Source organism: Danio aesculapii, chromosome 1 (assembly GCF_903798145.1).
Source record: "Danio aesculapii chromosome 1, fDanAes4.1, whole genome shotgun sequence".
In the NCBI taxonomy this organism is placed as follows: Eukaryota; Metazoa; Chordata; class Actinopteri; order Cypriniformes; family Danionidae; genus Danio; species Danio aesculapii.
The window spans coordinates 6,966,497-6,981,609 of NC_079435.1; the positions used below are offsets into that span (position 1 = coordinate 6,966,497).

Here is a 15,113-nt window from a genome sequence, read left to right on the forward strand (position 1 = left end):
GCGCCACGTGGGTCCTTTCTCTGTTCCCGTCGCGACCGGTGGTTCTGGAAGGTTCTGTGTGAGGTTTTCGGAGCGGATCGTTATCTGAGGCCATCCGTACCGGACAGACGTGCTAGAAACACCGGGAACCGTCCATCTGCGTCTGTGATCTCCGCGGATTAAAAACATATAAATATTAGCAGCCATGCCTGAAGCCGTCGCGGCTGCAAGCGGGATCAAAAACAAAGGAAGCGCGTATGTGGACCGGGACAAACCCGCCCAGATCCGCTACAGCAACATCAACGCCGGGAAAGGTGAGAAATCTGGCCCTTCAGAAGGAATGTTTATTGTAAAAACACTGACAGGTATTTTTATATTACTGGTGTACCTCATGACAGTGTAACGGAAGCGCGAGCCCATTAAAAGTGCTATATCGTCATAAACATAGTGGTGTCTGTAATAAAGAATATTTTAATGTTTGCAGAAGAGACTGTTTTTGGTATTAGATGTGAAACATAATCTGGTTGTCACAATCGCTTGAGTCTATATAAGGTGTGGTCTTCTTTATGACAACACATGTAACGGTAACGTTACACCAAAAAGTAACGGACGTTATAGATACATATTCGTTTAATTGTTATAAGTGTAATTTAAAAATATTCATCTCTCCAATTTCTGTTAAGGAAAATGAGGCTTTTAAAACTAAATGAATACAAAATAAATACATTTTATATAAAGTGACAAGCGTAAATGTGTTTAAAGCAAATAAAACCCCCTCACACATCTCTGTTTTAAATTAATATTTGCTTTAGGTCACTTTACAATAATATATTTGTGCAAATACATTAGACTAGTGAGAAAGGAAAGAAATCTGGCTCTTCAGGAGGAATGTTTATTGTAAAACACTGAGAGGGATTTATTTTATTTTACTGTAAAACACTGAAAGGGATTTATTTTATTTTACTGGTGTAACTCATGACGGTGTAACGGAAGAGTGAGGCCAAAAAGGTGCTATGTTGTCATAAACATGGCGGTATCTCTAATAAAGAGTATTTAGATTTTTGCAGAAGTGACTGTTTTTGGTATTGGATGTGAAACAAAATCTGGTTATCACAATGCAAATTCGCTTGAGTCTATATAAGGTGTGGTCTTCTTTACGGCGTGTAATGGTAACATTACACCATAAAGTAATGTACGCTATTGATACATATTTGTGTAATTTTAAAATGTTTATCTCACCAATTTCTGTTAAGGAAAATGAGGCTTCTTAAACTAAATTAATAAAAATAATAAATTTTATAAATGCATTACACAGCATAAATATATATAAAGCACAAAACCCCTCAAAGATCTCCGTTTTAAATTAATATTTTTTATAGGACTCTTTACAATATTATATTTATGCATATCAGTCAGTCATTTAAGTCAGTGCCAAAGTTAAAAATGGAAACTATAACAAAAAAGTCAGTCCAAATATTAGAACACCTGTTATTAGCACAACAAATATTAGTACATATGTTGGGGAATATATATATATAGAAATTTTGTAGTTTGTATTTTTTGCCAATAACTCATGTTATCTTTCAATTCTTAAAGATGTACGGTGACCAAACAGTATTTCGGGGCTTCACTTTGATAATTCTCTTTTAATTTGCTATCAAGATTTTTGCTATATAATATACTGTAACACAGAGAAAATGACGTCTTAGATAATGCACTGTATTATGAATGCAACCGTGTCAGCAAGTGAGGATTCATTGATGATGATTGATCCTTTCTTTTGATTGACAGCTGTCGCAGATGCCATCAGAACAAGCCTTGGCCCTAAGGGCATGGATAAAATGGTATGTTTGCCGGTCGATTTTCTCATTTGTATAAATCTCATATCTAAGTTTTATGCTTCATTTGACGTTGTTGTATATTAGTGACTGTATTGTCTGTGCTTTACTGAGTGAATGTAATGGATCTCTGCAGATCCAGGATGGGAAAGGAGACGTCACCATCACTAATGATGGAGCAACAATCCTCAAACAGATGCAGGTGCTGCATCCCGCAGCCAAAATGGTAATTATTAACAGTTGTTTTTTTAGCGCATATATATATATATATATATATATATATATATATATATATATATATATATATAATGTATATAAATATAACCTGAATATTTTGTTTTGATTGACATTGTTAGACTTTCTACAGAGCTTGTATTTGAAAGTTCATTTTTGTATAAAAAAAGTCACTTTGTATACTTTGTCACTTTGTATAAAAAAAGAATGTATGTGTGTGTGTATATATATATATATATATATATAGAGAGAGAGAGAGAGAGAGAGAGAGAGAGAGAGATAGATAGATAGATAGATATCTCACACACACACACACACACAGTTGAAGTCTGTGTTAGCCCCTCTTTGAAATTTTTATTAAATTTTATTTTTAATTATTTCCTAAATTATGTTTACCAGAGCAAGGAAATTTTCACAGTATGTCTGATAATATTTTTTCTTCTGGAGAAAGTCTTATTTGTTTTATTTCAGCTAGAATAAAAGCAGTTAATAATTTTTTAAAACCCATTTTAAGGTCAAAATTATTAGCCCCTTTAAGCTAATTCTTTTTTCTCTATAGTCTACAGAACAAATCATCGTTATACAATAACTTGCCTAATTACCCTAACCTGCCTAGTTAACATAATTAGCCTAGTTAAGTCTTTAAATGTCACATTAAGCTGTATAGAAGTGTCTTGTAAAATATCTAGTCAAATATTATTTACTGTCATCATGACAAAGATAAAAAAAATCAGTTATTAGAAATTAGTTATTAAAATTATTATGTTTAGAAATGTGTTGAAGAAATCTCTCCGTTAAACAGAAATTGGGGAAAAAAATAAACAGGGGGGTAATAATTCAGGGGGGCTAATAATTCTGACTTCAACTGTATATATCAAATGTCAAACCTGCCTCATGTACAGACATACAGAGAATTTAAATTGTTACTCACACCCTAGGTCCATACAGATTACAAAAACACTACAAGAGGAATGTAAATATACCGTAAATAAAGGCAGTTTTTCAAAAAAAATTAGATGAAAATATAAAAATACTGTATAGAAATAAAGGCAAAATAAAATCTGTTTTAACCGGAAGTAAAAAAAACATTTCAATATGTTGATGTACTGTCAACTGACAAGGAATATTGATTCGGGGGCGGTGCTATCTTTCTGTGCGTCATTCGCTCATAGCAAACTAACTGTAAGAGGTGCGTGGCTAAGAATATTGTGGCTGAAGCGTCTGACATCAGAGAATTGGCCAATCCAAACACAGAAGCAAATGCTTAGACTTTTATTGAAGATTACTAAAACAAACATTTACAATGGATTAATTGTGCATCAAAAAATGACAAGGTGCACTAGCAAATTAAACATTGCAAATTTACATTTTATACTGACATTAGGAGTAATGAAGTTGTACAAAAAGAAGTCACCTCAGTTGTGAGAGCAGTGCTTTTGTTATGAATCTTGACTCTCAAGAACTGAATCAAATTCTGATTGATTCTCACGGTATATGTGCAGGATGAAGTCTGGATTGTAATAGGATGTATCTGCATGTGTTTCAGATGGTGGAGCTGTCTAAAGCTCAAGATATCGAGGCTGGTGATGGCACTACATCTGTGGTGGTGATTGCTGGAGCTCTTCTGGATGCCTGCGCTAAACTGCTACAGAAAGGTAAGCTTTAGTTGTGTTTAAGTGCATGTTTAAAAGTCTTGTGAAATTAAGATAATGTTTTTTTATTGTTACTGTCAGTATGTTAGTCTTAAGGATGTCAATAAGCTAGTGTGCTTCAAAATAGTGACCATTTGCTTTTCGAGGATATAACCATTCAAAGATTGCAGTTTGTCACTTCCACATAAATGGATCAACTTTTTTTCTTAAGTCACCTCGTACTTCAGTTTCTCATCAAATCTTCTGACCAATCAAATGCTCTCTAGTATCTGATAAACCCCACCCCCTTCAAGAAGCTTCTCATTTGCTTTTCATTTGATGCGCTTGAGCTTAACCACTCTCATTGGCAGAGCTGTGATAAGCAAAATGCTATTTATTGGCTGTTTTTTTATTAAGGGGAGGAGTTACTTTGTCCCAATAGAATTAGTAATAGTTTGTTACATGTTTGTGTTACATTAGTAACATGTTTGTGTTTATTATAAATATTTATGATGTTACGTTAACACACAAAGACAAAATTATATATGCTATTTGAAAACAAAGAACGGTTTGTGTCTGAAAGCAGCTAATTACGACATTAAATTGAATAATGCTTCATCATTTAATTCCAAAAAGAGTTTTTATAAAATTACAATCCAGAATAATTTGCATCTTAATAAAACATATTAAAGCATTATTAAATAAGTCAACATTTAATCCCAAAGAAATTACATTTTAATTCCAATCGGTTAGTAATTGTCAAATTCCTCTTAGTTTTGGATGAAATTTGCATGTAAACTAGGCTATAATGTAGGTTCACACAGAAGTCTGCTGATTTATTAATTTATTTTATTCTTAGCCCATCGAGTATATTTATTTACTTGCGTTAATGTATATTTATTCAGTTTTTATAGTAATTTCAGTCATTTTATTAACTGATAAGCAAGTATTTATATGATTTATGTACAATACAGTTTGTAAAGTCATATTTTCTGTCTTTTAGAAGGTGTATTATATAAGAGACTTGCTTTGTTTACCAAACAAGTGGATCTAATTGGATTTTAATTGTAATACTTGTACAAAAGATAAAATTTTTATTTCATGTTTTCAAGTTTTTAGTTACTGTATTCCCAATATCCAATAGCCTAGTGGTTAAGTGTGCCGACATATCAGGTCATGGTGACCCGAGTTCGATTTCCAGCTTGAGGTCTTATGCCTTCTACTGTTCTATCAAGTAAAGGTAAAATCCCCCCTAAAAATTAAATGAAGCAAAAATGATGCACAGAAATAACAAAACATGTTTACCGATTCCATCAGACCCTGGCTATAATGATGTTTATGATATCAGAATGGACATGATCTGTTTGTCCTGGCAGGGATCCACCCGACCATCATTTCCGAGTCCTTCCAGAAGGCTGTGGATAAAGGCGTGGAGGTCCTGACGTCCATCAGTACACCGCTGCTGCTCAGTGACCGGGAGAGTCTCCTGAACAGTGCCTCCACCTCGCTCTGCTCTAAGGTGGTGTCTCAGAACTCCAGTCTGCTCGCGCCCATGAGTGTAGATGCCGTCATGAAAGTCATCGACCCTGCCACCGCCACCAGCGTCGACCTCAGAGACATCAACGTGGTCAAGAAACTCGGGTGAGATACAAATTATTGAAGGGGCTCCAATTTTACAAGACGTGAGGTGTGGTGTCTCCAGAATGTGTCCGTAAAGTTTCAGCTCAAAATACCCATCAGATTGTTTATTATACAATGCAGAACATGCCCATTTTGGCCTCAGAGCAAAGTGTAGCTGTATTTGTAACCTGTGCCTTTAAATGCAAATGAACTGGTTTTCCCCGCCCACCGTTCCCAAGTGTATGTCTGCTTCTACTGCATTACATCAGATAAACAGCCGTCAGTGACAGATACAAACAGCGATGAAGCAAAGATTCAGTTTATGAGTCAAAAATACCAAGAAAGGTTATTTGATGTATTTGTGCTGGAGTTTATTCAAACCTTTCTGCAAGGATGAGTCGCACACAATTGCCATTGCAAAGTTCGCCGTACTCACACATACATGATAACTTTGCTCTCGATTATTGTTGTTTCTTGTATTTAACTTTAGGGATTTCAGCTATTATGAAATGCATAGTGATTTTTACTGTCTTCATAACAAACAGGCTGTGTGTTAAAACGTTTTAAACTTGTGAAATTTATTCTTGAGGTGCAGCTGATCACAGACATTTGGAACAGATCTTTTAATCCCAGTTTCTTTGCAAATCCTGTTCTGTGGACTATGCATGACATGTTAATACAAGCCTCTCAATCAATTCGGTGGCTGGGGAAAACCACACTCTTACGTCACATTGCTGTGGGCCTCAAAATCACTGGGATTTGTATTTTTTTTTTTAACATCAGGAATTTAAATTTAGAGACTTTTAGTGTTTATATCAGTCCAATATGATTGTTGACGCCAAACCTACACATAGTTCTGTCCAAACAGCTTCCTAAAGGTAATTTTGCATCATAGGTGCCCTTTAACATTCAAAACCTGGAAAGTTAAAGACAAACTATTTAGTCCTGAAGGGTTCTCACTGGTTATGAAAATTCTGACATTTCAGACATTAAAAGTTAGGGAATTTGTAATATTTGTATAAGAATAACAATCACGCCTCCTAAAATCCAAATGCATTTGACAGCAAAAAAAAAAAGTGTTAAAGATGATGATGGAAGTTGCTTGTCTTGTTGATGGTTGTAAGGGAGTAAGAGGTTGCAGAAAGAAGCTGTATTTACATTTACATTTAGTCATTTGCCAAACGCTTTTGTCCAAAGTGACTTACAATTGAGGAGACAATCAGCAAATCAACACGAAGAGGCAATACACACCAGTGCCAGTTATACAAAGGAGCTGTTAGCGCTCGGAGAATTAAATTCTAGAGTAAGGGATGGTTTTGTTTGTTTTTGAGAGAGAGGCGTAAAGAGTGTTTCTACAAGTGTATTTTTATTTATTTATTTATTTTGTGTGTTTGTTTGCAGAGGCACCATTGATGACTGTGAGCTGGTGGATGGGATGGTTTTGACTCAGAGGGTGGCGAGCACTGGAGTGTCCCGTGTAGAGAAAGCCAAGATCGGCCTCATCCAGTTCTGTCTGTCCCCTCCCAAAACTGATGTATGACTGTGTTTATTTTTTTTTCTCTCACTCTCTTTTAGTCTGTACAGTGCATTGGTCTTTAAGATCATGTTTAATTGTAATATGTGCCGTTGATGTTGGGACAGATGGACAATCAGATCGTGGTGTCAGACTACGCTCAGATGGACCGTGTGCTGCGTGAGGAGAGAGCTTACATCCTCAACCTGGTCAAACAGGTGAAGAAAGCCGGCTGCACTGTGCTGCTCATCCAGAAGTCCATCCTGAGGTACAAAAAAACAGCACAAACATCCATCGCAGGATTATCAAACCTCCAGGGGTTGGACAATGAAACTGAAACGGCTGGTTTTCGACCACAATAATTCACTATTATAGTCTAGGACCTCCTTTTGCAGCCAGTACACCATCAATTCATCTTAGGCATCTTCTTACAGAATAGTGGCCAGGTCACTACATGATGATGGTAAAGTGTTTTTGGCTCCTCCAAAACAAAGTGGCTCAATAATGTTTAGGTCTGGTGACTGGACAGGCCATGGGAGATGTTCAACTTAATTTTCATGTTCATCAAACCACTCTTGTTACCAGTCTTACTGTGTATTGGTGCATTATCATCTTGATACATGGCACCGCCTTCAGGACACAATGTTTGAACCATTGGGTGCACATGGTCCTCCAGAATGGTTCTGTAGTCCTTGTCAGTGACGCGCGCCCATCTAGCACAAGTATTGGGCCTAGGGAACGCCATCATATTATAGCCCAAACCATCACTGAAGTATTTAAAGAAGTCTAAAATGCAAGATCTCCAGTATTTATAAACCAGTTTCCTCTTGGAAAAAAAAGATAAGCTTGAAAAGAATCTTTACCTTATTCTCAGAAATGTGACAATTCTCTCTGTCATATCTCTCAGTTGGCATAAAGCATCTGTTAGCCGTGCTCAGCATGTTTGTTTGTCTTTCAGAGATGCTCTGAGTGATCTGGCCCTCCACTTCCTCAACAAGATGAAAATCATGGTGGTCAAAGACATCGAGCGGGAGGAGATTGAGTTCATCTGCAAGGTATCAAACAGCACTGTCATCAAAACATAACATGCATTGTGTCTGATTTCTGACACACGTTCTGAAGAGGCTTCACATTGAGTGTTTCTCCTCAGACTATTGGCACCAAACCCATAGCTCATATTGACCAGTTCACTCCAGAGATGCTGGGGAGCGCAGAGCTAGTAGAAGAGGTCAGCCTGGATGGATCCGGAAAACTAGTGAAGGTATTTTTTTATAAACTACAATATTACTTACTAATACAATATTACTAATGAATACAAATTAATTAAAGAGGCAAAATGAAAAATAAGCTTTTTCAAATCCAGCCAGTAGTAGGAAGAAAATCAAACTGTTTTTTTTTTTACTCAAGATGTGATGAGGTCGTTTACACAAGAAGCCGTATTGGGCTTACTCATGGACAGTTATTTAAAGGAGAAATTCCCCCAAAATGTCAATATTGCAATAGAAAGCAAAGCAAAGCAAAGTGTTATCAGACAGCGATTTTTATCGGGAGATTTGTAAATGTGGATCCTTTAATATAAAATGTACTATATAATGTAATATTTAATATAAAATGTACTATATTTAATATAAAATGTACTATATAATGTAATATTTAATATAAAATGTACTATATAATGTAATATTTAATATAAAATGTACTATATAATGTAATATTTAATATAAAATGTACTATATAATGTAATGTTTAATATAAAATGTACTATATAATGTAATATTTAATATAAAATGTACTATATAATGTAATATTTAATATAAAATGTACTATATAATGTAATATTTAATATAAAATGTACTATATTTAATATAAAATGTACTATATAATGTAATATTTAATATAAAATGTACTATATTTAATATAAAATGTACTATATAATGTAATATTTAATATAAAATGTACTATATAATGTAATATTTAATATAATATGTACTATATAATGTAATATTTAATATAATATGTACTATATAATGTAATATGTACTATATAATGTAATAAATGTAATATTTAATATAAAATGTTGTAAATTTGTTCTGATTTTGCCATGAAATAGCTAAATATATGGCATTAAATTCCAAACTCTCTTAAAGATGCGAAACATATTTGAATAGAATGAATATTTTTGAATTGTATTTGAATGTTTTTATTCATTAAATATTTGAAGAGAAATGCTTAAAGGTGTATTCAGGAGGAATTGTACAATATTTATCACTGATGAAATTGAAAGATCTCGCATGACTGGATATCTTATTTATTTTTATCAGTATCGTTGTTTGTTTGTTTTTTTTGTACAGTGGATTATTATTAAGAAATAATTATGAGTAGTGGATGATTATTAAGTTATAAATGTAAATGATATATTGAATATCAGTACAAGTATTGCCATGAATACAGCCAATGCTTCTGATATGGCATTAAAATATACATGCATACATAATTTAAAGATGCATTCTCCAGATTACGGCAGTGTTTGGTTTGTGTTTGCAGATCACAGGATGTGCAAGTCCTGGAAAGACGGTCAGTATTGTAGTGCGTGGCTCCAACAAACTGGTGATTGAGGAGGCAGAGCGCTCCATCCATGATGCTCTCTGTGTTATCCGCTGCCTGGTCAAGAAGAGGTAACAAAAAACACTTGCTTTCTTTTTAATACTGAGTTTTCATACATTCTTACTGGTTGTTTTACTTGCATATAAGAAGTGGATTTTTTAAAAACTTATTTAGAAATCATAGTGTTGTTTTTGTGGGTGAAAATGCGTTTATTCCATGTCTGAATTGCACTAAACTTGTGTACATCTAAATGCTTTTTCATTGCATTTCTGAAACGGTTCTCGAATGTGCATATATTTAAAAATGTTGTGTAATGTCTTGCGTTTTTGTCACTGCTATGGGTATATGAAAGCATAATATAAACAAACTATATATAATGGGGATTATATAAACATACATTAAAAAATTAACATTTCTTCCCAATTTAAAACAAAAAATGTTTTTTTTTTAGATAACAATAGGTCAAAAAACTTTTTTCATTTGTTTTGAATTATTTTTATTTGATTGTGTTATGTTTTTATACCTCTGAAGTTCCAATATTGGTATTGTTCTCTGAAAACAGCACTTTTCTATTCTTTAAAAGTAGTAATCTAAATGTGATTCTTATTTTAAATTTGGAAGAAATGTCATTGGTGGTTTACTAACTTAAAACATACAGAATTTTTGACTAAAAACCATAAATCCAGATAGGTCGCTTTAATTTTTTTGCCTTTTTTTCCGTTCCTTTGTTCCCTAATTTCTTTTTTTGTCTATATTGCAACAGTAATTCTTCATAAATAATCATTATTTAGCTGTTACCAGATTTCCTTTTTTATAATTCAGACTTGATTTATAGAGCACTTTAAAAAAACAGAAGTGAGCCAAAGTGCTGTGCAGAAATATACAACAAAATAAGGATGATAGTATATAAAAGACATGAAATATTAAGTGAAATATAGCTAAACTACCTATATAAGGCATATAAGTTGACACCTGATTTTACAAACTGGTAATTTTAAAGGCCAGTTAAAAAAACACTTCTTTGATTCAATAAACTCTTTCTGTCAGTGTTTTGCTAAGTTATCTGTTGTTTATCTGCAGAGCTTTGATTGCTGGCGGTGGAGCCCCAGAAATCGAGCTGGCGCTGCGGTTGGCCGAATACGCCCGCAGTCTGGGTGGGATGGAGGCATACTGTGTGCGAGCGTACGCCGATGCCCTCGAGATCATTCCCTCCACGCTGGCTGAGAACGCTGGTCTCAATCCCATCTCCACTGTCACGGAGCTGCGCAACAGACACGCTCAGGGGGAGACAACAGCCGGGATCAACGTCCGCAAGGTGATGCTTTAAACAAGTAGATTTGCAAATCGGCTTGTTAAGTTGTTAAATTGTGGTGTACACAACAGTATCTGGACTTGCTGCATCACAGACACCAATATTATAAAAAAATAATAATCACTTTCCGGCCATCTGATATTAGACATGGAAATTTAAATATATAGTGATCGATTTTTGAATGTAATAAATCTTTACGTACATACATAAATGTTTATTGTTACCATTTGATGAGGCTCGCCATACAGTTTGATATGGCACTTGGACCCAGAAGCTACTTCATGTGACGTCACACTTAACAAACGGATTGGAGCTGGCCGAATAATCGAAAGCGAATTCATTTTATTTTTATTTTCACATGTATTTTATTTAGTAAACCCAGTTAGTAAACCTCCAGCACATGCTTTCAGATGGAGCAGTATTTACTACAAAGTCATAGTTCGCTGACAAGCTAAAATGTTGTTTAAAATCGATTTAATTGGACATAAATGTCCTGTTCAGCGTTGACGCTTCTCATTGACTAAACAAAGGCAAATTATTATTATTATTATTATTATTATTATTCATTCCTGTCTATTTTATCTGTACAGTCGGTTCTAGTAAATCTCCAGCACATGCTTCAGATCGAGCAGTATTAACTACACGGAGTCTTAGTTCACTGACAAGTTACAACATATTGTGTTCAAAATCAGTTTAATTGGACAATAATGCCTTGTTCACACTGGGCTTCTCATTGATTTTGAAATGAAGTGACATCAAGTGTTGCAGAAGTGAATTTTGGGCCCATCAAGTGACGTTGTATCCATTGCAGCCAATAGAGGCATCATTCAATCAGATTGCTTTATGCAAATACTAGTGCAGATGCTAGCCAATCATGTTTATCCAGCACCAGAGAGTTCTGATGTGTCAAAATGGACACTATGGACAAAAGAGCATTTTGTAAAACATCTGAAATGTTGTTTTGCTCTTTCTAAAAGCCTTCAGCCAAAGTCTGTCATCACAGTGGTTCAGGATTATTTATTGTTATTATATTATTACCTCCAGAACTGTCTTGAGCGTCTCACGCCTCCAAAAGCCACCGTGAGTTCATTGTGTGTCGTCTTCTGAGGCGCAACTCATTTATTATAGAAGAAAAAAGGCCCACAGTTTATCAGGAAGTGTAGCGCATCCCGACAGAAATATGAGTGTCTGATGAGTGTTTTTGTCTCTCAGGGTGGCATTTCCAACATCCTGGAGGAGCTGGTGGTTCAGCCTCTGCTGGTCTCAATCAGCGCTCTGACCCTCGCCACTGAAACGGTCCGCAGCATCCTCAAGATCGACGATCTGGTGAGTCACACATTACATCTGATGAGCGCTAGTTTAATAAAACAACAAATGGTAACATATTGAACTTGTATTTTCATAGTTCCTTAAGTTTAAACTGTTCAAACACGTGTGTGTGTGTGTGTGTGTGTGTGTGTGTGTGTATATATATATATATATATATATATATATATATATATATATATATATATATATATATATATATATATATATATATATATATATATATATATATATATATATATATATATATATATATATATCTATCTATCTATCTCACATGAGTAGCAGTGCAATATGGCTGTATATCGGCACTGGTGGAAGGCGTGCATTGACTCGAGGCTGCAGGTTGAGTGCCTTGGTGTCCCACCAGTGACCATATACTAGCCATATCACACTGCTATGAGTGTGATATTGCATTTATACAACAGTTTGACGGCATATTCATGTGTATAATAAAGAAAATAAATCATGGAACGTCTCAAATCCTTTTGTATGAGGAACTATTTTTTTCCGCCATTTATTCACATCTGCAGCTGACGTCAGAACAGCAGGAACCATTGCTACTTCACAAATGTCACTTTAGAGCTAGTGTTTGAATGGTTCTCTAGCATAATGTCTAAAGTAATGTGAAAATTTTGCTCACATTTTAAGATTAGAAGGCTGAACGGCATGAAATGCCATCAGTCTAGAGATTTCCCAGTATTTCTCTGTTGCAATCGGGAGATCACGATAATTAACCATGAAAACGCCAAAGCAAACACTAGCAGAATACTATATTAAATATAAATGATGATAATAAATCATATTCAATATAAATGATGCTGTTATAAGTAATTTGACTCAGTAATGACACCTTTAAGGACACAATTTAATTTCTGAGATGCATTTTAATCACCTGAAATGATTTGACAGAGTAATTTTTTATATCTGACTCTTAAGATCACTTCAAAAAGTTGACTAAGAAACATTTGTTTGTTTTTAATTGACAGTGTATTTTATACTGCTTTGTCTCATTTTTACTGTAGCACTTTTTATTTAAGAAAAGCAAGTTACAAATAATGTGTATTATTATCATCATTCAAAATACATTTTCACAAATTAAAAAGGGGGGGGGGGGTCATGTTTCATTATGCAAAAGATGCTTTATGCATTTAATTATTTGCTGATTTGCATTTCTGAATTTACATTTGTTTTTTATTGAAACAAGTGTATTTGTTTGTTTCCTTTACTCCAGTGTGAAATGATGAAAATGGCTGTAGTATCTTATCTTAAAGGACCTTTAAATTAGCACTGATGTTATCTGTAATTGTCCAGCCATTAATGCCATGTCATTTGTTCTGCAGGTGAACACACGATAAAGTGATTAGTGAAGGAAGATCCAATCCCCACGCCGGCACCCCGATAAGACCAACTGATCTGTCGCTGTCTGTAGATGTTACCTGGAGTAATTTAATTAAACATGTTTTTTTGACACTGTATGTCTTGTCTTTGGTGTTATTTCTGCACACGGTTTTGTTTTTGTTAGGTTTATTGACATGCAGTTTGCTGTGGTCGGTGAATCTCTGCATGTCTGTTTAATCTTATTAGCTAATCACCTTATCTGATCAGAATAGAGCATCTCTCTGAGGCCTGAGAAAGTCTGAAATCAAGAGCTGGACGCTCACTCTTCTAATCAACAACCTGTGTTTTGATTATAGAAATGAACTAAAATGTTCTAATCTAATTTGGTAAAATTGTATTTCCTTTTCCAGCAGTTTAAACCAGTATTTGTTCTGCTTTTAACTTTAAAAGTACATGTTTCTAAACTCAAGATTTAAAAAAAGCTTTTTTTGATATGAGGATATGCATTATTAATTGTTGCGTTTATACATTTTGGTAAATGTAAATTTTAAGGAATGTATAATTTTTTATTAATGACAGGAAATCTTGTAGCATTAAAATTGCAGGCTGATATTTTAGGACATGGCTGACTTTAATGGTGTGATAAACTGTTTTATTTAATTCAAATATCTTTAATCATCATTTTTTGAGGGCATGGCAAGTGGAATTGTCCAGGAGTGCCATTTACAGCTAGCTAGATACATTCTTTAAATATATTTATTTATTTCAATGTTTGTTTAAAAAGCAACTGGAAATTAATACTTAACATAAACGCTAGTCATGGAAAATGTAGGTACCATTTTAACAGCCTAAAAACCCTATACAATGCTTTTTTTTGTCTTGAAGTTTTGTGATTTATTTATTTATTTTCTAAATTGACTCCAACATTAGAAAAAAAATAGTACAACAGTGGTCCATTTTGACCACCCAGATATACCACAGTATCTACACACATTCACACTTCAACACACACACAGGGAATACACGGGGTCTTAAAGTGTTAAAATGTCTTAAATGCCAAAATCTAAATTTTGGGCCTTAAGTCTTTATCCCCAATCTGGCCAAAACCTATACAATCACCAACAATCATCTCAATAAAACGTTAACTCTTTATCATAATGGTTTAATTATTCTCTTTACAATAACATTTGTTTAAAAGTGCTCCATGTATTTACTGCTGAGGACACCGACCTGAACAGATTGTTGTGCACAGACTTAGTTTATTATAGTTTTTAAAACATTTGTTAATTTTTTTTTTTTTTAGGTGTATGGGTACAATTACAAGTAGAGCTTGCTTGTTTTTACACAGTATTTAAAATATTTTGCTAAGAAATATCTAACATATAATTTTTTTATTTTAATTTATAGTATTATTAAATGTATTGTATTTTATATATATATATATATATATATATTTGTATTTTATATATATATATATATATATATATATATATATATATGTATTTTATATATATATATATATATATATATATATATATATATATATATATATATATAATGCGTGTGTGTGTATATATATATATATATATATATATATATATATATATATATACACACGCATTATATATATATGCGTGTGTGTATATATATATATATATAATGCGTGTGTGTATATATATATATATATATAATGCGTGTGTGTATATATATATATA

General features: G+C 33.7%; 1 protein-coding gene across 1 annotated transcript; it reads left to right on the plus strand.

Moving 5' to 3' along the window:
• Window positions 1-2: 2 nt before the first annotated feature.
• On the plus strand, window positions 3-13,535 carry cct4 (chaperonin containing TCP1, subunit 4 (delta)). The gene is made up of 13 exons (XM_056456446.1): window positions 3-293; window positions 1,771-1,823; window positions 1,954-2,043; window positions 3,598-3,706; window positions 5,059-5,323; window positions 6,704-6,836; window positions 6,944-7,083; window positions 7,774-7,870; window positions 7,966-8,076; window positions 9,360-9,490; window positions 10,500-10,734; window positions 11,944-12,057; window positions 13,401-13,535. Exons 1-13 carry the CDS (start codon window positions 185-187, stop codon window positions 13,413-13,415), a joined length of 1,602 nt encoding a protein of 533 aa, XP_056312421.1. The 5' UTR covers window positions 3-184; the 3' UTR covers window positions 13,416-13,535.
• The last annotated feature ends 1,578 nt before the right edge of the window (window positions 13,536-15,113 follow it).

Excerpts from the sequence above, each read along its gene's own strand:
- cct4 (XM_056456446.1), top strand. The coding sequence starts at position 185 with ATGCCTGAAGCCGTCGCGGCTGCAAGCGGGATCAAAAACAAAGGAAGC. Across the intron at positions 7,871-7,965 it reads AGATTGAGTTCATCTGCAAG|ACTATTGGCACCAAACCCAT; the intron begins GTATCAAACAGC and ends GTTTCTCCTCAG. Across the intron at positions 9,491-10,499 it reads CGCTGCCTGGTCAAGAAGAG|AGCTTTGATTGCTGGCGGTG; the intron begins GTAACAAAAAAC and ends GTTTATCTGCAG.